At 43.1% G+C, this 26,751-nt stretch overlaps 1 protein-coding gene across 3 annotated transcripts; it reads right to left on the bottom strand.

Moving 5' to 3' along the window:
• On the bottom strand, positions 1 to 26,464 carry AMFR (autocrine motility factor receptor; the record flags this gene model as incomplete). 3 transcript variants are annotated; one of them, XM_084256657.1, is made up of 13 exons in its annotated part: positions 1 to 148; positions 986 to 1,170; positions 3,942 to 4,025; positions 5,614 to 5,748; positions 10,997 to 11,100; positions 12,816 to 12,955; positions 14,582 to 14,692; positions 15,529 to 15,662; positions 17,685 to 17,817; positions 17,982 to 18,022; positions 21,216 to 21,368; positions 22,645 to 22,809; positions 26,378 to 26,464. In XM_084256657.1, 13 exons carry the CDS (start codon positions 26,438 to 26,440, stop codon positions 1 to 3), a joined length of 1,596 nt encoding a protein of 531 aa, XP_084112783.1. The 3 variants fall into 3 exon arrangements, with proteins under 3 accessions (XP_084112783.1, XP_084112782.1, XP_084112781.1); XM_084256656.1 differs by having other exon boundaries at positions 12,816 to 13,006; positions 26,393 to 26,464; XM_084256655.1 differs by having other exon boundaries at positions 12,816 to 13,006; positions 26,378 to 26,440.
• Positions 26,465 to 26,751: the final 287 nt, after the last annotated feature.

Below are 26,751 nucleotides of genomic sequence, written 5' to 3'. Positions count from 1 at the left end.
CTAGGAGGTCTGCTGCTTCTGAAGCCTCCTCTCGGCAGCAGCTGCCAGCATCCTTCGACGCAGGGTCACAGGGTCAGAGGGGGCGCCTTCCGAGGGGAGGCAGCTCTCTGAGGCTGAGTCATCCTCAGAACTTTTGTTCAAGAAACGCCTACAAAAAACAAAGGATTTTGCATGAAAGATGAGGGAGGTGCTGGAACACATAGTCTGTTTATTTTTAATTACCCCATTTTCCAGGCATCTCCAGGAAGCTATTCTTCAGCAGCATCCACAAAAGATGCTTAACCCCGAACAGGAGTAAAAGTTCCCTGCAGCAGGTGAAGGCCCATCAAGCGGCTGTTCAGCTGACTTCCCTCTGCTGCTGGGCTATGTATACACACACACCCCTTACACAACACCCACATACACTCCCACGTCTCTCTCACACACACACACACACACACACACACACACACCCATATACACATCTCTCAAGCCTTGCTGGGGCACCAACCCCTCATGTGAACACAGCCCTGGCCCTGCCCTGAGGAACTCTACATACACAGGGACACGCCACACTCCAGCTGCAGCTGGGGGACAGCAGCCAAGAAAAGGCTGTGGGAGCTGGACACAGGCTGATGGGAACCTCTCTAGGTCTCAGGTTCTTCAGTTTTACATCTGTCAAGTGGGTATACGTACAGTACTAAGATAACCAGAATGAGTAAAATGGACTTAGAACACACGGCATGCAAATGCTCTCCCTCTCAGGGTGACTGAAAATGTCTGCAAGAGACAACCCACGGCACCAGCTGCACCAGTCTCTAGCTGGGTCCACTATTACCAGATGCTCTGGATTTTCAAAAGAGATTTGACATCTGAATGTTCAGGTGACATGCAATGGCTTTTCAGTGCTGACATTTAAAAAGCTACAACGTAGACACGACAATGGCCTTCAGGGTAGCAGGTTTTGATCTGAGACACACCAGCGAGGGCTGGAGAATCGACTTACTTCCGTGCCTGCTGCAGGAGGTCGTCCTTACGCTGGACCAACATGCGCTGTCTCTCGTCAGCAGACTTGGAGAAGCGGCTCCCACGAGCCTCAAAGTCCTCCCCCTCATTGGGCTCCACCTCCACCTCGCTGAAGTCCAGCACCTCCTCCAGACGAGGACTGAGATCCAGCGGCACGCGCTCGGTCTGACACGGAGGAAGCGAGGGGTCACCATGAGCACAGGCCACGCTCCAAGCAGCTTCCCAACCCAGCCAGAGCAGCCCAACATTCTTCCAGCCCAAAGGGAGGCAGCTGAGCAGGGAGCCCCAAGCACAGGTGTTATGGCAGAAGTGGCCAGTGGCCCACCAAGAACAGATCCTGACCACACTAGCAGCTGCCTGTTAGCAAAGTAATGACTAACATGAAAACATAAGCACCTTGAAACTGTACTCTTGGAAAATAGTAACAAAGTTAACTGCTGGTTTGTATTCTGGGAATTTCCTGTTCAAGTCTACTAATTGCTTTAAAATTGAAACAAGTCTTCTCACATTTGGGCCTCCCCGGTGGCGCAGCGGTTGAGCGCTGGGTTGCGAAGCTGCCCGCAGCCTCTGCAGCGCCGGTTCGATCCCCGGCTGCTCCCCGGCCACCAGAGGAGGGTCCCACATGGCGCGCAGACCTCTCCTGCCGCCCGCTGCTCCCCTCAGCAGTGTACCTCGGTCCTTCTGCCTGCTCTGCTCCCCGCTCTGGCTCTGGTGAATTCTCTCACCCTCCTGCGCTTCTGACTGTACCCAGTGCTTGTATAAATAAATAAATAAATCTTTAAAAAAAAAAAAAAAAGTCTTCTCACATTTACTTAAATTGCACATTTATTTGTGCAATTTACATATGCACAAATTTTATACCCTCATTTGACTCTGATAACAGAGTGAAGCAGATAAAAAGGGTGGTCTAAAAACAGACATAATATCACCCAGTTCCTTGTGTGACAGAATATTTCAAACAGGAGCCTCCATTTTGGCTGAAACTCCAGAGGCCAAGACAAGGCCCAGGGGACCCATGCTCTCAAACAATCCCCCCAACCCCCATCTCAGGCTGCTGCTCATGCTGCAGACACAGACCCCAGCTGCAGTTGGGCCAACACCTCTACCAGGCCCCAAGAGCTGGAGGAGGCTGAGGAGCAGGCCTACATCAGGAGTGGCCAGTGTACAGTGCTTCTCTGCCACCTACTCTCACCCCCTCTTCCTGGCCTTAGCCAAATGAGTGGGGGGACTCAAAAGAACCAAGTGACCAGCCTGAATGGTATTCCCTAGAGTCTGGTAGTCACAAGGACTGGCACTCAAGACATCTAGGAGAAATAAACTGACCAAGAAAAAGGGGTGGGGATGGCTATGTGTCCTTGGGACAGACATGGGTCCCTCAGCAGGGAGGCAGTCTAAGGTGGTTGAAATGGACATTTGTCCAAGAGGACAATGTGGAAGGGTGGTCACACACAGCCAGCCCAGTTCAAAGGAAGTAGACTAAGGTTTTTGGTCTGAGATGGGGCAGGAGGCTGGCACTAAGAACGTCAGTGACACACAGGCATGCTGGTCACGTGGCCCATCTAAGCCCCTCCTCCTCAGCATGACTCTAGAGCAGGTGAGTAGAAGAGGAAAAGGAAGAAAGAAATTAGAGGTTTCCTCTCAGGCCTCCAAGCCTAACTAATACAGCCTGACTGGGTCAAGGGAGCAGCTAAGTAAGTGGCCAGTCCAGCTGATGCGATAATTGGGCTAAACTGAGGCTTTTTGTTAACTTAATTGTTATCCAAGGGTTTTTTATTTCCTGAAAATCAAAATGTTGTATGTTAAGTTTCCATGTGAAATACTTTACCTCCACTATGTAAGAGAAAATTCAGAAATCTTTACACTACCTCTAAAAGGAGAGTTGGGGAATCAGATAAACAGGGACACCCTGTACCCACAAATGCCCCCAAACCAATCTAGTGTACAAACTAAACTAAGTCAGCTACCAAAAAGTGGGAAATGCAAAAATGATCCCCTCCCTCCTGAGAAGCCAGGCGCATTCCACAAAGGCCGCACAAGCCAATTATGGATCTGGATGTGAAAAGCCTAGCTCTTAGCAGCAGAACTGGAAAAGTCTTAGGTGTTTTTATTTCCTATTTGCAGAGAAAAACACATGAGGCAAAAGCTTCAAGGAGCCGCTTCCAAAAGAACCCTGACTGACAGTGCTGGAAAAGAGGCACCACCTCAGCCCCGAGTCCTACCTGCATGTCAAAGGCCCACGTCACAAACATGGGATGTTTGGGTTTTTTCTTTTTTCCAATCTCTTAAGAAAGATTTTGGCAAGTGTGGTAACTGATTAAGTAAACAGAAATTACAGAGAAGGAAAGCAAACTGGAACCCCTAGGCATAGGGCTAAGAGCACAGGGAGAGCTTGGCCCTGGAAACCAGACAGATGAGCTGCTTGTGGTGGAGGGCAGTCACCCAAGAGGTATCTGAGGTGTCTAAGTAGACCTGGTTCTGAAGAGAACCGCCTTCCCTCACCCCATTCTACTCATTTTTGTAAAATGCATGGAAGTGCCTCCAAATGCTAAGTTGGGCAAGTGAGATGGGGAAGAATAAGTCAGTGGTTTCACCTCTGGAGAGCTGAACGCCATTCCCCCCGTGAATGAACGAGTCCAGCCACCCTGAGCCCTGACCAGGTCTACTTGGCACCGTCCTGGTGCTGCTGCTCAGGCTCACAGGAGTGGTGGGTTCAGCGTGGCTCCTTTCTCCTCCAGGGCCTGAGCACAGTCCCTCGCGAGTGGGCTGCAGGGCACAGCCTACTTTGTTAATTAACCTTGAATGCTGAGGCCGGCTCGGGGGCCATGCTTTTGCCCTCAGCCTCACCAACGCCAGAGGCAGGGCTTGAGACCACAGCTCCGTACTGGCCCGTTCCTCCTCAGCCCACACACTCTGGCTCTCTAGTGTGCAGACTTTACCCGGGCAGAGGCCTCCTCGTCCTCCTGATCACCACTTGGCCTTTCCACAGGACTGTTCAGTGCAGGTCTAATGCCATCTGACCGCTGAAAGAGAAACAGCACCACTGAGGGCACAGAGCTGTTCCCAACCTACAGACCACAGAGACCTGTGGCCAGAGGGAGGGATGACCCTGTCACAGGCGATGGGCTCAAAGAAATAAAAATGCTACCGAGAGCAAAGTCAAGACAGAGGAGTTCGAGGCCTTAGCGTGTGAGTCGTCAACTGGTTCCACTTCAGTCCCTTTCACTGACAGTAAATGCCCAACAACAGCCGATGAGCACAGACAGCATGGACTGACGGCTCCTCGTGAGGGCCTCATTTATCTCCTCAAGATCCACCACAGGGCCTCCCCGGTGGCGCAGCGGTTGAGCACTGAGTTGCGAAGCTCTCTGCAGCCTCTGCAGCACCAGTTCGATCCCCGGCCACCGGCGAGGGTCCCACATGGCACACAGACCTCTCCTGCCACCCGCTGCTCCCCTCAGCAGTGTATTTTGTTACTCTGCCTGTTCTGTTCCCGCTCTGACTCTGGTGAGTTCTCTCACCCTCCCGTGCTTCTGACTGTACCCAGTGCTTGTATAAATAAATAAATAAATCTTAAAAAAAAAAAAAATCCACCACAGAGGTGCCGCCTGCACTTTACAGCCTGAGTACTCCCTCTGGCTGCACTAAATAACTTTGCTCCCCTCCCCCGCACAGAGAAGCAGCCTTCACCCAAGAACTGATGGGAAGTGGGGTGTAAGCACCCCACGCCTGACCTCTCAGAGGAGGTAACATGTTCTGTGCTGAAGCCCAGAGGTCCCAGCGGGCTCGGGCGCCCGCCACCCAAGGTGCTACCTTGCTGGGTAACAAGCCCCTGACTGGTCACCTCCGCTTCTCTCTCTCACAGCCCCATCTACCCCTGTGTTTCCTGGATCATTTCCCAAATTAACTACTTGCATTCGAATCCTTGTCTCAGCTCTGGTGCTGGTGAATCCAAAGCCAACAGCCAGGTCAGCTAGATAAGGACTGGGGAGTCACATCCATTATCTCAGTCCCTTTGACTCCAAAATCCATACTCATTCTTCCTCAAAGATTCTCAAGTTTTAAAATTTTATTAATATATTTTCATATGTTTTTGCATAATCCAGCAAATATAATTTCTTGGTAGATGAATCCCTGGTCATGTATATATCTACAAATCCCTTGGTCCTGCCAGAAAGCTTGCCTCTAAAATGTGAATGTCCTTGCACCCATCCGAGGCTATGATTCATTTCCACATTGCCTACGGCCGCCTTGGTGCTTCTCAGCAGAGCTGAGAAGTTACAACAGAGAATGTATAGCTCACAAAGTCTAAAATATTTCTATCTGTCCTCTGTGGAAGAAGGCTGACTATCCTTCAATGCTCTAACCCCTTAGACTGGCAAGGTGCAAGCTGGTGTGTATCTACAGAAAAAATTACCCAAGTACATGTGTCCCTGTATAATCTGAGTCTCTTTGGTGGGTCTGTTCTCAGTCATAATTTGGACAGATAGGGAATTTATGGAAAACTTCCACCAAAGTATAAACACTGAGTTGTAAATAAAAAAGGTAATCTAGAGCAGTAAATCTGTGTGTAGAAACAATCCATTTGTCCTTCTGAAAACCCCAGTTTACCTGTGTGGGAAAAGGCACTTGAATCCGTCCTTCTAAAATGTTGTCTGTGGTTATTTCAACCGAGCGTGTCAGCTGGAGATCCTGCAGCACCAGGTGGTACGGAACCTGGGGAAACATCTCTTGAATCTGATGTGCCTGTAGGAATACAGAACCAGAGAAACCTTCACTGGCAACAGTTATTCACTGAACCTGGTGATCTGCCTTAAAAACACAAGTAAGGGGCCCCCTCCATTTTGTAGATCATCATCAAATTGCAGAAATTTTCCAATTTTTCCAGGATGCCAGGTAGATAACCTGGGGATAGTACCAATTTCAAAACAAAAAAAAGCGCAGAATTCCAGTTGGATCCCAAGGCGGATTGAACTAGAACATTCTAGTTTTCAAAAACACTTTAAAGCTCAGTATAACTCATGTAAAAAGTGTGTTCTCCCTAAAGATGTAATCCCTAACAGGGACAAACTTCTGATACACACTACATGCCACATGGACGAAATACAAATGCAGTGAATGAAAGAAACCTGACTCAAAAAGCTGTTCAGTATGATTCCAATTATATGACCTTCTGGACAAGGAAAACTACAGAGACAGAAAACTGCTAAGTGGTGGCAGGAGCTGGAGGTGAGGAAGTGACTACAGAGGGGCACAGTGGAATTTGGGGGTAGGGGACAGAACTTTTCTCTATCTTGGTGGTGGTGGTGGTGATCACACAACTGTCTCAGTTTGGGAAAACTCAAAGTAGATACTAAAAAAGGTGAATTTACTATATGTAAATTATATCAAATTGAAAACAAAAAGATTATAAAGAAGGTGAATTCCTACTATCACCCTGGAGCTGTAGTTTTCAAAGTATATTCTGGAAATGTCTCAAGTCTACAGGGACCTACAGTAGGGCGATGGGGAGAGCACACCCCCACCAGACTCTCATGCAGGCATCTCCAGATTTATACGTGTGTGTGTATTTTTGTATTTATTTTACCAATGTTTATGTTCAAGGTTTTATTTATGGGAAGTGCAAGTGTTCAAAAGGAAAGAGGAGAAAAAATATAACCATTTTGGGGGCACAATAAAGTCTACTACTAGGATAGTGACTCCAGCAGAGGACGACAGTGTGTGGATCAATGTTGGGGCCTTGAGAGAAAATATCAGGGTGAAGCCCACACAGAGCTTTGCTTCCAGCTGGCAGAGGGCAGGCAACGCAGTACACAGCAGAGGACTCTCACCTCCAAGTGCCTGAGATCCCCTTACTGTGGATGTGAATGCAAGTGGATCAGTTTTTTCCCCAGGTCAAATCAAAGGAAACTAGCAAGAGCCCATAAAAACCCGATAATCAGACAATATTCTCCTCTAATCTCAAGCAGCTTCCCTTCATTTTCCAAATAAAAAAAAAATGACCAAGATTCACTTTACTAGACCTCCATGACATCACCCACGCTGAGGCTGACCTGGAGCCTCCCTGAGAAAGGAAGAGCCGGCAGGAAGCCATACCTTTTAGTATTATGGTCAAAACATGTAACATGAAATTTACCATCTTAACCGTCCTGAAGTGTACAGCAGTGTTAACTATATACACACTAGTAGGGCTCTAGAAGTTTTTCATTTTGCAAAACTGAAACAAAACCCAATAGACAGCAACTCCCTATTTCCCTGCCCCAGCCCCTGGCAACCACCATTCTACTTCCCACTCTAAGAGTTTGACTGATTTAGCTTCCTCCTGTAAAGAGATCCTGTAATACTTGTCATTTTGTGGCTGGCTTATTCTTTTTAGCATCAAGTTCTCCAGGTTAATCGATGCTGCGGAACAGGACAAGACAATCCATTCTCCTCGAGGGACACTGAGGCTGCTTCACCCTGGGGTTACTGTGGCCAAACCTCCTTTCCCAATCATACCTCAGAATGACGTATCTGGACAGCCACATCCATCCCTCCTCCAAACAAAGGCATACCTCTCCCCCAACCTTTGGTCCCCAAGCCTGCCCACCATCTCAAGGTTTCTGCTCTCTCAGGTAACTTTTCTGTACCAATGATCTCTCCCCTCTGCTGATCATGCCCATCCACATATCAAGCACACTTAAGCATCTTTTTTAAAGAAGACCCTTGGATACTCAAAAGTTGAAAGCAGAGCCTCAGAGACATGTGTATACCCACATTCAAAGCAGCATTATTTATAATAGCTAAAACATGGATGTAAATAGACAAAATATGCTATATCCAGACAATGAATGTTCCTATATTCAGACAATGAATCCTATATTCAGCCTTGAAATGCTGACATAAGCTACGTGGCTGAACTTTAAAGTCATTATGCTTAATGAAATAAGCCAGTCACCAAGTGATAAACACTACATGATTCTGCTTAAACGAGGTAGTTAGAATAGTCAAAATCATAGAGAAAGAAAGAAGAATGGTACCCAACAGTGTTGGAGGGTGGAGGAAAAGGGAGTCACTGTTTAATGGGGAGAGCACTGGTTTTCCAAGGGGAAGAGTTCTGAAGGTGGGTGGTGGTGAGTCGCATGCCAACGCATGCCAACACGGATGTACGTGGTAACACTGAGCTGTAAACTTACAATTGGCTAAGAAGGTAAATTTTACACTAAGTATATTTTACCATAACTTAAAACCTGGAAAAAAAGAAGACCCAAGGGAGTAAAGAATAGGGATACACACTAGCCTTTGCTTACAGCACATGGCAAACATTCTAGAAGAACAGAAAATAGAAGAGACAAGTCAAGGTTGTAACGGAGAGGGAGGTGTGTCTGGGAGGAAAGATAGGAAAGATAGGAACATGACGATACTCCTCTATCAGTTTGGAAATTCGTGGATAAATGATCAGTTCAAATATGTTTAAACAAGAAAACAAAAACCTTTAAAAAAGAAAAAAAAATCCTAATACCACATACCCATCAAGAAGCCACCTTGACATCTCTGCCAGACACTCTTTAATTCCCACTCACTTTCAATCCACCTCTAGGCCCTGAAGCTGCATATTCTTCTCCAGCTAATCAAGCTCCTCCCCTCTGTCAAACGCAACCTGTAGTCTCTCTGTCCTCATCTTCTAAGAATTCCTACCACCTTGACTTGCCATCTTTCCTGGCTCCCCTCCTTCTCAGTCACGGCCATGGCTCCTCACTATTAGAACTCAGTCCCAAGTTCGCTTTTCAAGCTGTATTGTCTCCATAAGGAGATCCAGTCCCCACTTTGAATATCACCTAGAGATTTCAAGCTCCCAAATGAGCTTCTCCACCTGCCCTCTTTACCAAGGTCCAGAACTGCCCATACGTTATCTCTACGTAGATGCCTCACAGACCGACCAGCGCCCCAGCCAAGGGAATGCGGAGTCCCTTCCTCAACCCTGTTTCTCCTTGACTCTTGCCCATCTCAATACATGGTACCATTATCTGCTCAGCTACTTAACTAACATGTCCGTTTTCATTCCTTTACTTCCCTCACTTCACTTCCCTCATGCCACATCCGAATGAAAGCATCAAGCCCTGCCAGTTCATCTTCCAAGTACCTAAAATCTGCCATCTTCTTTTGCCCAAATTATTGCAACAGCCTCCTAACGAGTCCCAGTGCTTCCATTTTTGCCCCTCCAAAGTGTACCATTCTCCTCTCAGTGTCCTGTCAGTCTCCAGGGAGATATCCAGGACTGTTGACTGGTCTCCTATCACTTTCATTAAAAAGCTACACTGGATGGTGGCCCCCAAGCCCCTGCATGACCTGGCTCTGTAATCTTGATTTATGCTACAACACTGGTCCCTGACTTGTGAGGCTCCAACCTCAATGAGTTCTCTCAGTTTCTAGTGTTTTCTCACCCCTCATGGTTTTTGCACCTACTATTTCCATTGCCTCGACCCTTTATGTCCTTTATGTCTTCTTGTCCTTTATGTCTCAGTTTAAATATCACCTCCTCAGAATGCCTCCTGTAAGGACTCCCCTGCCTTGCTGCCCTCCCAGCACTCGTCACCTCCAGTAGGGATCATATCTGTGTCTAAGTAGAACTTATTTTTTTTTTTGAAAGATTTATTTATTTTTATATAAGAACCGGGGTACAGGCCAGATGCATGGGAGGGTGAGAGGATTCACCAGAGACAGACAGACTGACGAAATACACTGCTGAGGGGAGCAGCGGGCGAGACAGGAGAGGTCTGCCACGCCATGTGGGACCCTCACAGGCTGGCCAGGATTGAATCGGCGCTGCAAAGACTGTGGACAGCTTCACAGCGCGGCATTCAACCGCCTGCGCCACCAGGGGAGGCCCCTAGAACTTACTTTTTTTAAAAGATTTATGTATTTAGGCATACAAGAACTGGGGTACAGGCCGGAGGTGTGGGAAGGTGAGAGAATTTACCAGAGACAGAGTGGGGAACAGAACAGGCAGACTGAAACACACTGCTAAGAGGAGCAGTGGGCGAGTCAGTAGAGGTCTGCTGCACCCTGTGGGCAGCTCCCTGGCCAGGGATCAAACTTGTGCTACAGTGGCTGCGGATAGCTTCATAGATTGCATCTTAACCCCTTGCGCCACCAGGGAGGCCAAGAACTTACTCTTCTTAAGAGAAGGGCTCAGGCCTACCTTGTACAAGGCAAGGCACAGTTTATGTTCTATAATATCAACCCGCAGGAATAGCCTGTCAGTACAAATTTGCTGAATAACTACATTAACACAAACAAATGAACGAATGACTCTCCAAAGCACTGGCCAGGCTTACCCCAGTTAGCCAGAGGCCCTGTCCATCTGGCCACAGTTGTACTTTAAGACTCCCGTATTTGTTACTACAAAGAATACTACTATTTCAACAATGGTGAAACACATTTTTCAATGCTATAAAACAAAATATCGTAACACAAAGCTCTAAAAAACAACAATAATATTAAAGAATTTGAATACCCCTGAGTCAACAGCACACCTCAGTATCTCAAGGTATACATATGTATACCCACAGATGCATGCATGTATACTTACCCATTTATTTGGGGAAGGAAGGAGGCAAGGGTCAAAAAAAAAAAAAAAAAAAAACCATTCAGCAGGTCTAATAGAATTTTTAATAAAAGGCACATCATTCACTCCAGTCAATAATTTCCCAAATAGTTTTGTCTTAAATCAAGGAGAGTCCCAAAACTGGCCTCGATCTAAACAGAGTAGGAATGCCCAGGCAATGTTAGGTCATCTGCCACCAAATAGAATAAAAGTTTGTTTCCAAACCAGTTTCAAATTTTAAAACACAGGAATTTAAGTGTTCCCAGTGAATGAATAAAACCCCCCTGAAAATGCAGCCATTATGCCAGAGCAGAGAAAGACCAACCAGGTCCTACACCCATGCACTGGCCAGGGTTTCTTCCATGCCTGCTGGTCAGTCATGCCCTGTATGTGGTCAGCAGTCCTTACCATTGCGTTTAGTTGGGAATTGCTGGCCTGCGTGATGCCAAGAATGTTGGTGGTGTGCATCACTTCCACTGAAAAACTCGGCAGCCAACTCGCAATCCGGGACCCTAAAGTAAACAAGAAGCCAGCACAGGTTTTACAGGCCTGACTCTTCCCGTGTCCTCTACTAGAGAGACAGCCACTGGATCCCCCTGGTGTTCACTGAGGGCTTCCTTGTGCCAGGCCCTTTGTGCCAGGCTTCATATGGATTCACTCATTTAATCTTCACTAAAACCCCAAATGGTAATGTCGATTGTTATTTCCATTTTACTCTTCTCAGAGATTTGACTATAGATCCCATGTTGGTCCCTGAGGCACTCAGAAGTCAGGTAACTTGCCCAAGATCATACAATTGATTTATGGTGGCCAGGATTATGAAGGCAACCAGCCAGCTTCCAGAACATTTCACCACTAGGCCCTCCTGCTTTCTATTAACCCTGGAGCACACAATCTCAATCCACTCTGGCAGTCTCGAATATAAGGCAGGTTTTTAAATTGCTACAACAGATGAGTTTTGCTCTCCTCTAGGATGTTGTAAACAAACAGTATTCATTTAGAGACATTATTTTGACAATCATTTTCATGACCTGTATTTTCTAGTTAATAATCTGGTTTAAAGACTTGGGTTTTCCAATTCAAAATTCTTTTCAGACAGCTCTACAACACAGGTCCTTGGAGACTAATGGCACCAAGAAGCCTGCTTCTTTGGTTACTTCCCTAAGAAAAGGGTCCCTGATCCTACGAGATAGTGCCACCAGGTATGGGTTGTAAAGCAAGTCACTATCAAGCCACGTGTTTAAGGGGAAGTTTTCTTTCCTTCACAAAAAAAGCGACAAGGCATGAAATATAAAAATAAATTCAATGACCATCTCAAAGATCTTACCCAACAAAATGTGCTGATAAAAAAAAAAATATTAGGGAGAAATAAAGCTAACTTTATCTGTTTTGACTAAGTCATCAGTAATAATTCATAAAATAATAGAGTACTTAGCCAGGACCCAAGTCCAAGATTATCTGGTAGAGGTCTTAATTTTAACAGCTACCAAAGCAGCCCCTCCCAGGCCCTCTAGCATGCCCAGCCCAGCCAGTGGAGAGCCCTCACCCTTCTTCTCCACACTTGGCTCTACCCACCTGCCCACTATCAGGGACTCTGCACCATCCCTGCCTGGAAGCTCAAACCAGAGCTCTGAATGTGCTCCTCCTAACCTAAGTCCAGGAATACCTACTTTTCATAACAAGAAATATGAAGTCACAGAATTTAGTGGTTTTGGAATTGATGAAAATCAACAACAGCTCCACGTAATATGAATTTAGGAAGGATCGTCAGCCAATGCCTGATAGAATTTTAAGTGTGGTTTTTATCACAACTCCTTTCAACACAGTCGAAGGCAGAATGTTCACACTTAATGGGCCAGGAAACAGGTTCCAGTTCTGGGTCTGCTTTGGGTACTCACTGGAAAGGCAGATGGGTGACCCTTCACTGAGCATGAGCACCACACAATGCAATGAACGCAACGGCTAACAACTAAGCTGATGAAGTAGGTTCCTGGAAGGCGTGGTTGATACCATTTTACTCCACTCCCCCATTCTCACCCACATAGTGACAGAATCTAGCAAAATGCCTGGCACAGAATAACTCCTCAGTGATAACGATACTGAACACTTTGAATTAATCAGAAATTAACATTAAACTGGCCTGTACAGGGCAGCTTACAATCAAAACAGCATCCCATTAAGGAAGAAAACCCCCTGGGTATGGTTTTAAAGGTTGAAACCAACTAACCATCGAAGTGGAAGAAGTGATTGTGTTGGTTTAAGCGTGGTCTGCCTTCAGCTGCTGCTACAGGAACCAAATTCTCATCCAAGTTCTCTCCTTGATGGTCTTCCCTGGCACGATTATTGTCAGCAATGTTGAGAGACATTCTGCATGTTGGGCAAGAGGTGTCTTGTTCGAGCCAGGAGCGAAGACAGGAGCTACCAGGAAGTCCAAAATAAGATATCCTTAGCACATTTCATGAGCATCCACAGCACCACTAGCCATCCACAAAACTCGAATCCCAACACTTTTCCCAGCCCACAGAGCAGCCCATCCTGCCTCATCCTCTTCAAGTCCATCCACTGCTTCCCACCTCTACGTCCCCCACTGCATTCCCAGCTGCTCTCCACACACACCTGAACTACAGTAGCAAGATCTTCTCAAGCCTTTCAACCTCAACTTAAAAATCTCAATGGCTTCTCATGCCGAGAGCTTGCCTTCAAGACCCTGCAGATTAAACCCTACCTCAGCAAATACCACACGTCCCAAATTCTGAGTTCCAGTCCCCCAGGTTCTCTGCTGTTCCCCCAATATGCCACACTGCCTGCTGCTACAGAGATGGCCCCTTAGTCTCAAACACTCTTACCCCCCAGCCCCTCCCATTACTGATTTAACACCCTTGACACAGCCTCAAGAGTTACACCTCCAGGTTTGAGTCAGATGCCTTTGTTTCAAGCTCTCAACAACCATGTTCCTTTTCTTTACTGCTCTTCACCCAATTTATACTTCCTATTCATAAATGTGCCTGGTTAATTCATTGGCTCCTCTGTTAAACTATAAGCTTTGTGAAAGCAAAGACTATATCTGTCGTTTTTATTTTATCCTCAGAGCCCAACACAGCACACAAGTCTATAAAAAGCCTGTTGTTATTTGTTGAGCTACTGACAGTCTACTCCAAAGACCTTCTAATATTAAAAAGAGAAGGAAAAACCATTTGGAAATATAAAACAAGATTAAAAGATGTAATACCAATGTAAAAAGAATATAATTATTCAGTAAGATCAAAGATATAAGATCAAAAATTTTTCAATATGCAAAACTGACCACAGATGCAAAAGGCCAAAATGTATACCAAAGTCCATCAACATCAAAAATTTCCTCACATAACCAAGATGACTTAAGTTAAAGAGCCCCAGAAATCCCTATAAATGAGTCATGTAAGACAGAGAGGGCTGTGACATGGGCCGACAAGACTCTGTTCTACACAGAGAACTAGGCCAATCATGAGGTTTTCAGGAGATCCTCTTGAATGATCTTTGATGACACGGTCACAGTCCTCCTGGACCAGTTAGTGTTCCTAGTCTAGTCCCCATCTCTGCCCATTTCTCTGGTTTGTGTACTTACATTGTTTTGGGGCACATGCAAAATGTAAAAATAAATATTCTCTCATCTCAACTAGGGAGCAAGCTGTTGAAAATAAGGAATCACCTTAACCCTTTCTTTTAAACCTCCCAGGCATATCTGCTATACTGGAGAAGGAATATGAAGCTAGTTAACACACCAAGAAATGAAAATGGCAAATTATAGGTGGGGAAGTCTGTGGAGCAGGGAGAGGCTACGGAACAGAGGAGGATGCCCCAAAGCTTGTCATGCCACTCAGAGTGCTGGCACCATGACCAGTCTCAGGCCACATACTACTTTTGCCAGGATTAGTCCCGAGTCCAGGGAACCAAAAGTACCCACACGCCTGGGACAGAACCCCAGTTCCAGGGAACCCTTCACAAAGCTCCTACTTGTGGAAGAGATGGCCACAGGGCAGCTTCCTGGCAGCCTGCATGGAGTCCCAACAGATGGCGCAGTCGTCGTTATTAACAGCCAGCTCCTCTGGAGTCGCAACTGCAAACCTGTGAAAACAAAATGTGCCCAGAAGCCATCCGTCAATTCCACACACAGTGACTGAAGCACTGCTTACAGACCTCACCTTCCCAACAGCACAGAACAGAAGAACTCTTGTTCAGTAAAGAATTTCCAAACATCACTAACATTGCACCTGCTTTCTCCTGGTATTCCATCAAAGAGCCAGTAAGAACTTAAACACAGAAATCAAGTATCTTAATGGCGGCTCCTGTTAGCAATCAATTGAGGGAGAATTTTTGTGTAAATCAAAGAAGTTAAGACTGCCAGAGAGCCAAATAGTTTTCCCAGACACAAATAAGATACCCAGTTAAACTCACCAAACCTTCAGGTTTGGTGTCTCTTCTGGTAGGCAAGTGAGAAAGGTTGCCTCCTTCAAGATACTTAAGAATGAGAGAGAGAGGGGATGAGAGCAAACATGAATGTGCAGGGAATCAGACTCACTGTCATAAAATAAAGAGGGTAGAACCCCAAATGAGTATCCATTTAAACATAATGATAAAAATAATAACAAGAATTTAGTATTTATTGAGCATATGCCATGTACCCAGTAGTATTCTAAATACATTATACGTATCAGCCCACTGAATGCTTCCAACAGTTCAAGGAAGAAGGTTCTGCCATCATTCCTAGAGGTGAAGCAACTGGGGCACAGAGAGTTAAATGCCCAAATTTCTATGGCAAATAAGATTCACATTTAAGAAGTCTTACTCCAAGCACACACTCACCACCATTCTGTTAACAGTTCACAAAAGCAATCTGGAATCTGTTACTATTAAAGATCTAAGATGAGGAAATTTGAGCACATCAACCCGTGCTTTCTCACCTGGCTTCCATGTTCCCAACCACACGCAGATAGTTCTTGTGCCTGCGGATTCGACGCTGTACCTCATGGAACAGGTAGCGCAACTGCATAAAGATGACCAAGCTGGCCATAGATAACCAGATGTTGCCAAATAACTGAACAAGAGGAAAGAGAACACACAATAAAAATGCGAACTTGCAAGTGATGAAGGTGAAATGTACCACAGAAGCTCTTAATTATTGATGACTTAGAAAAATCTTTTAGGAAGCAAATGATATTTTTATCTCACTACCCTAAACCATGTACATGCTCTTTGGCCTAGTATTCCAACACTAGAAATCTTTCATGGGGTGCTAACCAGAAATTTAAAAGCATACTGTAAAAAGATGTCCATTCATACTACTATCAAAAAGAAAATCAGGACTGGGCCTCCCCGGTGGAACAGCGGTTGAGCGCTGGGTTGCGAAGCTGCCTGCAGCCTCTGCAGCGCTGGTTCAATCCCCAGCAGCTCCCCGGCCACAGGAGGAGGGTCCCACATGGCGCGCAGACCTCTCCTGCCGCCCACTGCTCCCCTCAGCAGTGTACTTCGGTCCTTCTGCCTGCTCTGCTCCCCGCTCTGGCTCTGGTGAATTCTCTCACCCTCCCGCACTTCTGACTGTACCCAGTGCTTGTATAAATAAATAAAAATAAATCTTTAAAAAAAAGGAAAAAAAAAAGACAATCAGGAAATGAACAAAATGCCCGTAGGGAAACAGGTCATAAACTCATATAAAGGTTAAAATTATATAGACATTAAATGTACTATATAATAACATTACATATTAATACATTTTATTTTTTTATAGATTTGTTTTATTTATGCATACAAGAGCTAGGGTACAGGCAAGAGGTGTGGGGGGCAGGGTGGGGGGGGAGAGGATTCACCGTCACCAGAGACAGAGTGGGGAACAGAACAGGTAGACTGAAACACACCGCTGAGGAGAGCAGCGGGCGAGTTAGGAGAGGTCTGCTATGCCATGTGGATAGCTCCCTGGCCACCGGGGATCAAACTCGTGGTGCAGTGGCTGTGCACAGCTTCATAGGCTGTGTCTTAACCCCTTGAGCCACCAGGGAAGCCTTAATATAATTTATATACAACACTGTGGAAGAAATTATTTGTTAAGTTTTAAAAAGTAGGCTAAAACTACCTTGAAGAAACGTGACAAAAAAATTATGTAAATATGTGAACTAGCAAAACACCAACACAAACTAATCCCATTATGAGGGTCAGTTAATTAAATCATCTATATGATAAAATTTTGATTTTGAAAACATTAAAATAGATTAGAAAAATTTGCTGCTAGTACAGGAAAATATGCAAAAATCATTAGCTGAAAAAAAATCTAAACTATAAAGTCACAATATGATCTCAATTTATAAATTTATATATTTGAATGTATACAGAAACAATACAAAAAGTGTTAATAGTTATCTCTGGGCCCTCTTGCAAGATATTGGGATGGGGAGGAGGCTCTTTCTAAGTATCTTTTCAAAGTCACTTTCAAAAAGTACACTTAGAAATGTGCTTGGATTAACCCAAAAATTTTAAATGCTACTTAACAGTCTTATAATTTAAATAAGTTGCCTAACAAATATGTTGAATCTCACCATTACTACATCACTGGAAAGCTAACCAATGAAGCAAGTTTTCAAAATGCCATTTCCTGTACATCAAATTGAAATGTAAACAATGAAGGTAGGAGGAATTAAATACAAAGATTTTGCTTTTAATTGCAAAGATGGAAATTTCATGAATTCCTGAAACAGCTAGCATTACACAAATTGCCACCACCATGCACAGAGTGACTGCTAAACACTAAAAGCCATGGGAATGACGGGGAGAGCTGTCTTCTTAACTCCAGGCTGAAAGAATTATCTACTGACTTGGTCAACAGAGTTGTCTCCTAAGAGGACAGCTAACTTCTCCTGAGCTGGGCACAGTCAGAGTGGTTCCAGGACACCGCTCTAGCCCAGTGGAAAAAAAAAAAAAAAAAAAAATACCCAGCAGGGCTCAGCTACACTGGCTTTAATAGTCTGTTAAGTGGTTTATCCACGAATGTTTCATTTGCTCAGATACTAACCCAGGTTTCCTGACTCTAAAAAACTTAGCTCTCAGAGCTGCTTCTGAGGAAACTTACCAACATGTGAATATGGTGCATGAGGTCCAGGGACAAGAGAGTGAGCTCCATGACAAAATCTGTGTAATAGACATATGTCCCCTTTCCTTCCCATGTCCCTTCGTGGTTGAGGTCCCAGAGGTGAATTACGTAGCTGGAGTGAACAGAAGAAAGCCATCTCATTCGTCTACTACAATTGAATTTGCTTAAAATGTGATACAGCATAGTCATAGCATATAGACATATTTATTATAGACTATTCCTTAAAATCAATTTATGAGAAGGTTTCAATCAACTCCCTCCCAAATTCCTACTCACCGTAAAATCACATGAGCAGTCCTCACCGTCACAAGGAGAGACTGTAAAAAAGATGTTTAGGAAAAGTTAGGAATGCTTAAGTCAGATTTTTACAAAATGATGAAAGATAAATATTTCTCAGTTAAATTAAAAAGCAGGCTGTTCAAGGGGTGGTGGGTGGGGGGAACTGGATGGCAGAGGTCAAAAGGTACAGACATCCAGTTTGTAAGGTGGTTAGTGCTGGGGGTGGAAATCACAGCACGACTGTCATCAACACTGTATTTGAAAGTCACTAGAAAAGCAGTTCTCATCATACAAGTTCTCATCTCAAGGAAAAAATGTTTTTTCTTTTTCATTTTTTGCATCCATAGAAATGATGATTGTTAATGAAACCTAATATGGCAATCATCTCATAATATAAGTCAAGTCATTCTGCTGGACACCTTAAAACTTACACAGAGCTGTGTGTCAATTATATCTCAGTAAAACCAAAAGGGGAAAAATGCAGGTTTCTCAGGTTACCGACCATTTTATTTCATCAGCTTCAAATTTCATGGAATATTTTCAAGACCTGGAAACCCAACTTTTATCAAGCCTTTTCCTATTAACTGGTGATAACCAATTACACCTGTCCATCTGCTAAGAGTGCCTTCTGCCTCCTGAGGTTCATTCTAGAAGTCTGTCAATCGCTTCTACTTTAAATATTAAGTCACCATAGTGGATGATCTAAAGGGGTGTTTGAATACTTGGTGACCCTCTAATCAAGATGAAGCTTATGTACTAGAATGTTAGAACTGCTCTCCACATATCACTTTTAAATTCCTCTTGCCCACACAGAAGAGAAAGAGGGATCAAAAATTAGGTAAGCCCCTGTGTATTTTATATTACAAAACCTGACGAAGAAAATTTTCTCTCAATTTACTGGAATAAAGCTGTTCCACCATCATTTATGTTTAAGATTAGGAAACTCCCATCTATAAATGAAAACTATTTTACACAGAAGAGAAACACTATATATATATGTGAAATATATATATGATTTCATTTAAAATATCAAATCTGGGCCTCCCCGGTGGCACAATGGGTTAGGCACCGCGCTGTGAGCTGTCTGCAGCCTCTGCAACAAGGATTCAATTCCCAGACAGCCAGGGAGATTCCCACATGGTGCGGCAGACCTCTCCTGTCGTACCCACTGCTCCCCTCAGCAGCACTTTCAGTCTGTCTGCCTGTTCTGCTCCCCGCTCTGTCTCTGGTGAATCTTCTCACCCTCCTGCGTTTCTGGCCTATACCCTAGCTATTGTAGAAATTAAAAAAAAAAAATCTTAAAAAAAATAAAATAAAATATCCAATCTTTTGATGAATTACCTTAAAAAAAGTAATGAGTCAAAATAAAATAAATATTTTAGTATGACCTAATAGGTTTAATTTATTTATTTTTTTTTTTATAGAGGCATGCTTTATTTATTTGTTTGCTGGTTTTGTTTTTTTTTTTTTTTTTTTTTGTTTATACATGCACTGGGTACAGTCAGAAGTGCGGGAGGGTGAGAGAATTCACCAGAGCCAGAGCGGGGAGCAGAGCAGGCAGAAGGACCGAAGTACACTGCTGAGGGGAGCAGCGGGCGGCAGGAGAGGTTTGCGCGCCATGTGGGACCCTCCTCCGGTGGCTGGGGAGCAGCCGGGGATCGAACCGGCGCCGCAGAGGCCGCGGGCAGCTTCGCAACCCAGCGCTCAACCGCTGCGCCACCGGGGAGGCCCTAATAGGTTTAATTTAAATGTCTTTATTTTCAGGTACACTTTTTTCAAAGTTTGTCCTAATATCAATTAAAAGAAAACCAAAGAAGGAAAACACTTTATTACTTAAATGATGATTTATAATACATGTAAAGCAAGCTAATTCAAATAAGTCATTCAAATAAGTGCTGCTGAGGGGAGCAGTGGGTACGACAGGAGAGGTCTGCCGCACCATGTGGGAATCTCCCTGGCTGTCTGGGAATTGAATCCTTGTTGCAGTGTAATCAAAGTTTTAAACAGATTTTTTTTCAAGAGGAAATACAGTTGTATACACTTTATACAGAATGTATTCAAACTAAGATTACAAATGCATTTATTAAGAGCTTAAATGTTCCCTTTCTAGTTCTATTTATACTGCCCTATACTCTTAAATAAATGCTATTAAGCAACATACATTTTAACCCTATTCTAATAAATTCCCAATTAGGAATTTAAACTCAGTGTTTTTGTATTAGCTAAATAGCTTTAGTAACCTATTATTTCAATTATTTCATTAATAACAGCACTTATGGACAAGATAAAAGCATTTTGCCTGAGGACAAAAGCAAATATAGCCATTGAAGATAAGGACATAGGAGAAAATGTTGATTTCTATTGAACAAAAATATCTGTTTTCAGAAAGGTTAAAAAGTATATTTAAAAATATACATGGAGGCCTCCTCAGTGGCACAGCGGGTTGAGCACAGTGCTGTGAAGCTATCTGCAGCCTCTGCAGCACAGGTTCAATTTCCGGCCAGCCAAGGAGATTCCCACATGGCACGGCTGACCTCTCCTATCACGACCCCTGCTCCCCTCAGCAGTGCTTTCGGTCTGTCTGCTTGTTCTGCTCCCCACTCTGTCTCTGGTGAATCCTCTCACCCTTCCATGCCTCTGGCCTGTACCCCAGTAATTGTATAAATAAAAATATACATGACATCTCGTATTAGTCCTTCAAAATAATACTGCTTACCTTTTTATTATGTTCAAATATATCTTATCTATTAGTATCATTGAGTAAAATCTTACGTCCTTCCTAAAAGACCAATAATACAGTATTTTCTTATTAATCACTATTCATAGCATTTTAAGGGGAAATAGCCTTCCTACATGGAGGGACTTGGACTGCGCCACTTGCTACTCTGGAACCATAAGCAAGTCACTTCACCCTCTATACCTGCTCCTCCATTCATAAACAGGAATAAAAAGATCAGTCAATACATATAAAGCATCGAGAACAATCTCTAGCATATAATAAGCACTAGGTTAATGTTGGCACAAAATAAATTTACCTTTAGGTTGTAGGAACAATTACATGGGAAAAAAAAAACCATACCCAAAGCAAAGGAACTTAAAAAATGCCTGTTAAAATGAGAGATCAAATACCTATCAGTCGCTTCCAATTATTTTTGTGGGTGAAATAATCCCAAGCTTCCTTGAAAACATTCAAGAATATAATCAGAGCAAAAGCCTGTGTCTGCATCTTACCTCCGCAGCCATGAAAGCCAACGTGTGCATTCCCTGGGTGTAACCTGTGACACAGCAGACAAGTGCTAGTCCGCAGCAGGAAAGCAGCATCGCAATCAACAGAGACAGAACCCGACCATGGCTACTCATCGGGGTGGTGGGAGAAAAGGAAAGCTGGAATAAAAGAGAAGGCACTTGTTCACCCTCACGACAGTATTAAACTTCAGTGAGAAACTCAAGGCTAACCTCCATGCCTTTGCTTGGGGGTCTGTGTTAGCTGCTTGGCCAAATGCTGAGGCACAGAAATGCTTCCTATTACCAGATGGTCAAAATTCTAAAACTGATCTAAATATATTTAGATCATAGTAACATACATTATGTTTGCATCTCAAATTCTCAAGGATCCACCTACCACTGGGATTATGAACCTCTGTGAGCAATTTTCCAAATTTGTGTAATTCTGGCTTCTAATATTTGATGGATCTCAGGACAAAGTCACATTCTGTTGTTTCTTTCTCTAGCCCTCCTCCCCAGTACTGACCTGGAAGACATTCCTGGTCTATTTAGTGCTAGGACAACTGAAATGTAATCCAGGTCAGATTTATTGTTATGATATATTCATGTTAACAGTAAAGACAGGCAACAACTTGGAAAAGAAGCCCTGGGGCTGTGACTCCTGAGCAGGAGGAAGAGATAACAAACCAGTTAGGGAGGTGAGAAGCTCCAGTTCTTAACAGGGAAAGCAGGGTGAATTGTGAAACAGCTAAATCCTTTTTGAGACTGAGATTAATGCAGAGATGCAAAGCCCATGAGTACTGGGTAAAGAAAGGAACAAACAGGGCTCTGGAGGGGGCTTACCACAGGGGCAGAATTGTGGGTGCACATTTACCTAGGATCCATGAAGGAGCTCAGGAGCACTAATGAGTGAGGGTTCACCTACAGAGCTCTGAAGGCAAGAATCACACCCCACAGAAAAGGGTTCACTTCTCTAGGGACCAAGGAACTAAGAGAGTTAATTCAGTTCTTACCCAAGGGTGGAAACAGTGCAAACTAGTCAGAAAGAGGAGCTCCAGGAAATTAGAGTAAGAGATTAAAAAAAAAAAAGGAAGACTGGAACAGAAAATAACTGGAGAGACCAGCTTTTATTCATTTACCTATTAAATAGCTTCCTTATTCGGTGAGCAAAACTGTGTAGATGATATGACCCCACGGGGACTGTAATGTAATGTACCACTGGGCAGGGGAGGGAACATTTCTTTAAGATGCTGATCCTCTCTTCCATGAGTGCTGCAGAAAGTTCCTCAAGTAACAGGCAATGGCCACCCAAGACTCATCAGGAGTATTCCAGTGGAGAGGTACCCTGAACGTACCCGTGTGGCTCATTCACATGACACCACTCAGACCTGGCAGATGTATGACTAAGAAAGCAAAAGCTGGGCCCAAAACTCACATATTCAAATCGGTCCTTGCAGAGTTGAACCATCAGATGTAGAAACACAAGTCCAGCAAACCAAAGGCACCACATAACCACCTCTTCCACCGTCTGGACATTTAGCACGCCAAAAATGAAAATGAACTTGTAGAAAATAAAATTCCAAAATTTGTCTTTGAGGTGCTAAGGAGAAGAATGTTTATAAGGTGAGTACCATCACACCTAAGCCATTTGGAAAAATTAACATAACAAAAGTTGGCTTCCATGGAGGAAAAATTCTATACTCAGCTTTCCAACACTCATCCATAAGAAAAAGGAAGGGAAAGACAAAAATAAATTCTCTCAAGAACAAAGATAAGACATCTAGAAATTAATTGCTGACTTCAACTCTTTTTTTAAAACAAAAAGAAAAAACCTTCAGATTAAAAAGAGCACAAGCTCATTTGTTAGCCTATGATGAATAAAGCATGAAAAAGAACAAGTAAATTAAAACATGAACGATGCCTTAAGATTTTAATGCATTTTTCTTGCATTCTCCTTATGTAGACAGCATGAACTTTTGTGTAATGCATTATTTCAATGATCATACTGTGAGAACTTTCCCAATGTCACTGAAAGTGTGCTGAATATACTATTTTAGTGATAAGAATAGACTGATTTGGGTTTTATTTTTAACAGTCAGAAATTTGCAATTATCTTTAAGTTTCCATATCTTCACCATTATGGAATCAAAAGTTATAAATGTTTTCAGTTTCTAATAGCTGATTTACAAAAAAAAAGTTGCATACATGTACATTCCCATAAGCAGTATATAAGTGTATCTGCTTCACTGTACTCATTCCTACCTGAGAACAGCCAGGTTTAATTTTTTATTACTCTCCTGTGGGTCAAAGGAGGCAAAGAAGGGCATCTAGCCAACAAGTTTTAAACATACTGCCAAACCAGCTATGGGAGTGAGTGAGAACTGGGTAAAGGGAGTTAGGATGAAAACAGGACTTCTAAGAATACTTTTTTTAAAGATGTAATTATTTATGTATACAAGAACTGGGGTACAAGCTAGAGGTGCGGCGGGGAGGATGTGGAGGGGGGTGGGAGGGGTGAGAGGATTCACCAGAGACAGAGTGGGGAACAGAACAGGCAGACTGAATGAAATACACTGCTGAGGGGAGCAGTGGGTGAGACAGGAGAGGTCTGTTGCACCATGTGGATAGCTCCCAGTGCTGTGCTCCCCTTGCGCCACCAGGGAGGCCCAGGACTTCTAAGTATACTTTTATAGTTTTGAACCATGTAAATGTTTCACAAATTCAAAAATAAAAGAGCAAAAAAAGCAAAATTGACTAAAAATAGTGAACTGAAATGTCTAATAATTGAATGATGTGATTCAAGATAAGAATTATTTTGAGGAGCCTCCCTGGTGGCACAAGGGGTTAAGATGTGCACTATGAAGCTATCTGCAGCCTCTGCAGCATGAGTTCGATCCCCAGGCAGGGAGGTGATCCACATGGCACAGCAGACCTCTCCTGACTCGCCTGCTGCTCCCCTCAACAGTGTATTTCAGTCAATCCTCCTGTTCTGTTCCCCACTCTGTCTCTGGTGAATCCTCACACACACACACCACACACACACACACCTCTGGCCTGTACCCCAGTTCTTGTATGCATAAATAAATAAATCTTGGGCCTCCCCGGTGGCGCAGCGGTTGAGCGCTGGGTTGCGAAGCTGCCCGCGGCCTCGGCCTCTGCAGCGCCGGTTCGATCCCCGGCTGCTCCCCGGCCACCGAAGGAGGGTCCCACATGGCGCGCAGACCTCTCCTGCCGCCCGCTGCTCCCCTCAGCAGTGTACTTCGGTCCTTCTGCCTGCTCTGCTCCCTGCTCTGGCTCTGGTGAATTCTCTCACCCTCCTGCTCTTGACTGTACCCAGTGCTTGTATAAACAAAACAAACAAACAAATAAATAAATAAAACATGCCTCTATATAAAAAAATTTTTAAATAAATAAATAAATAAATCTTTAAAAAAATTATTTTGATAACTTTTACAAACTGTGCTCTGACTATACACCCTTTGTATAGAGACAAACAAACTAGGTATCCTCAAGTAATGTCTGTTTTCAAATATGGGACTGGTAAAGTACAAGATGAACCTCGGGTATTTTGTACCCTCATTTTGAATCTCTGTTCTATTGTCTATTTGATGTGTGACCTGGCACAAATCACATGACATCCCTGTGCTACAAAATGGGTTTTCCCAGCTACAAAATGGGTCTTAAGACAATGGAATACATCTTATAGAACTGTTGGAGAAACTGAATAAATATAAGTACAGTGTCATAGAAGGTAGAAAGTGCTTTAAAAAATGCCTTGCTCTAAATCTCTACTTAAAAGTTTAATATGTTTCATTTTAGGCATTCAATGTCTTTGACTCTAGCTTTACTCTACTTCTTGAACTTTAAGTCCATGTCAATTCTGTAGCATTCTAACTCAAAATGGTGCTTAATAAATGCTACTGGATGACATTAGTAAAAAAAAAAAAAAAAAATTAACACAGGGTAGCATGAAAGATGTGATCCACACTGAAAACTCAAGCAGAGCTGAATAAATGAACCCTTTATGGATACTCCAAAATGTTACTTAAAGTAGTATTTTCTATAGATTTCATATAACTGATATTTAATATTTTAGGAAAAAGAAAATAGTACGTAAGATCCATTGGTGTCATATCAATTAGACGTCCTGCCTGCCCTGACCAAGTTTTTTTGAAGAAGAGAGAAACATCAAAGGAGTTTTTGTATACTACCCCCAAAAACGCTCTACATTCTACTAACCCCATCTGGGAGATGGCTGGAGTGGATATTTGAGAGAAACTGTTGAATATTCAATGATGAAAAAAATCTCTTGAAAACAAATAAACCTGTTCATAACAGCTTCCAAGGGCTCAAGCACACAGTGACCGCATTTCAGCTCTACACTAGGATCGGACAAGAGATGTGGGCTGAAAGAGTAGGTAAGGAGTGAAGCCAGTTATAGTTTTAACATGTTAGTAGTTAAAATACAGTTTTGTTTGTATATTGTCATTTTGAAGGTCAGTACTAAATTAATATTTTAAAAGACACCATTCTACTCTGGCCTCTAAAATCTTTGGGGAACTGCCAATCTACTATGTGCTAGTGACATAATTCTTTATTGAAAGCATTTCCTCTTCAAATATACATTCTGAGAGTAATCGTCAAATGTCATACTAGCTCACCAAAAACAAGAACAAGTCACCCAATTTTCTACTTGTAGAATAATGAATGCTAATTTACTTTCTCAAAAGGGGTAAAAATCTCTTAGTAAATTCCATTGGAAAAGAACACATACTCTAAAGAATGGTATTTAGGATCATTCAAACTGAAACAAAGCCATACTTTTTTCAAGACTACATTCACAAAAGTCTTGGGGATATTAGCTATAAACAATATTGGAACAATGTGGCTACAGTAAATCAGTACTATAGATTATATAAAGTGAGTTATATATGTGATTATATATGTAGATTACATAAGATGTATAAATAGAAAAAAACACAGATGCATCAGTAAAAGGCAAATGTTAAGGCAAAAAAGACAAAAATTTTGAATCTGAATAAAGGGTATATGGGAGTTCCATAGTATTTGTGCAACTTTTCTCTAAGTTTGAAATCATACCAAATGCAAAGCTGATTTAAAAAAAAAAAGTCTGGTCACAAGAATCCATCCTTGCAATCTGGACTTACCTGTCTCTCGCTCACTCGAAGAGGACCAAACACAATGCACTGGATTAACTTAGCCACCAACATCAAAACACAGCAAGCCGTATTTACTAGAACCTGCACAGAAACCAGACAAAAGAAGTTTATTTCCTTCTAATGAAAAATAAAAACAACTCTAAAAATTCTGTTATTAGGAATTCAGACACCATTTCCAAAGCTTAAACCTTTCTAGTTCTATCCAAGTATAAGATAAATAATATTTGAAGGGGCTTCCTCTTAATGGCAGTGATGGGAGTGGGGAGAAGAGCATCAGTTTACCAGTTGATTTACCTTCCCTTCAGTCTTTTTTTTTTTTTTAAAGAATTATTCCTTTATTGTAAGATTTTTATTTTATTTAT

Source organism: Talpa europaea (assembly GCF_964194135.1).
Source record: "Talpa europaea genome assembly, chromosome: 16".
Classification (NCBI taxonomy): domain Eukaryota; kingdom Metazoa; phylum Chordata; class Mammalia; order Eulipotyphla; family Talpidae; genus Talpa; species Talpa europaea.
This window is presented reverse-complemented; position numbering and strand designations above follow the sequence as displayed.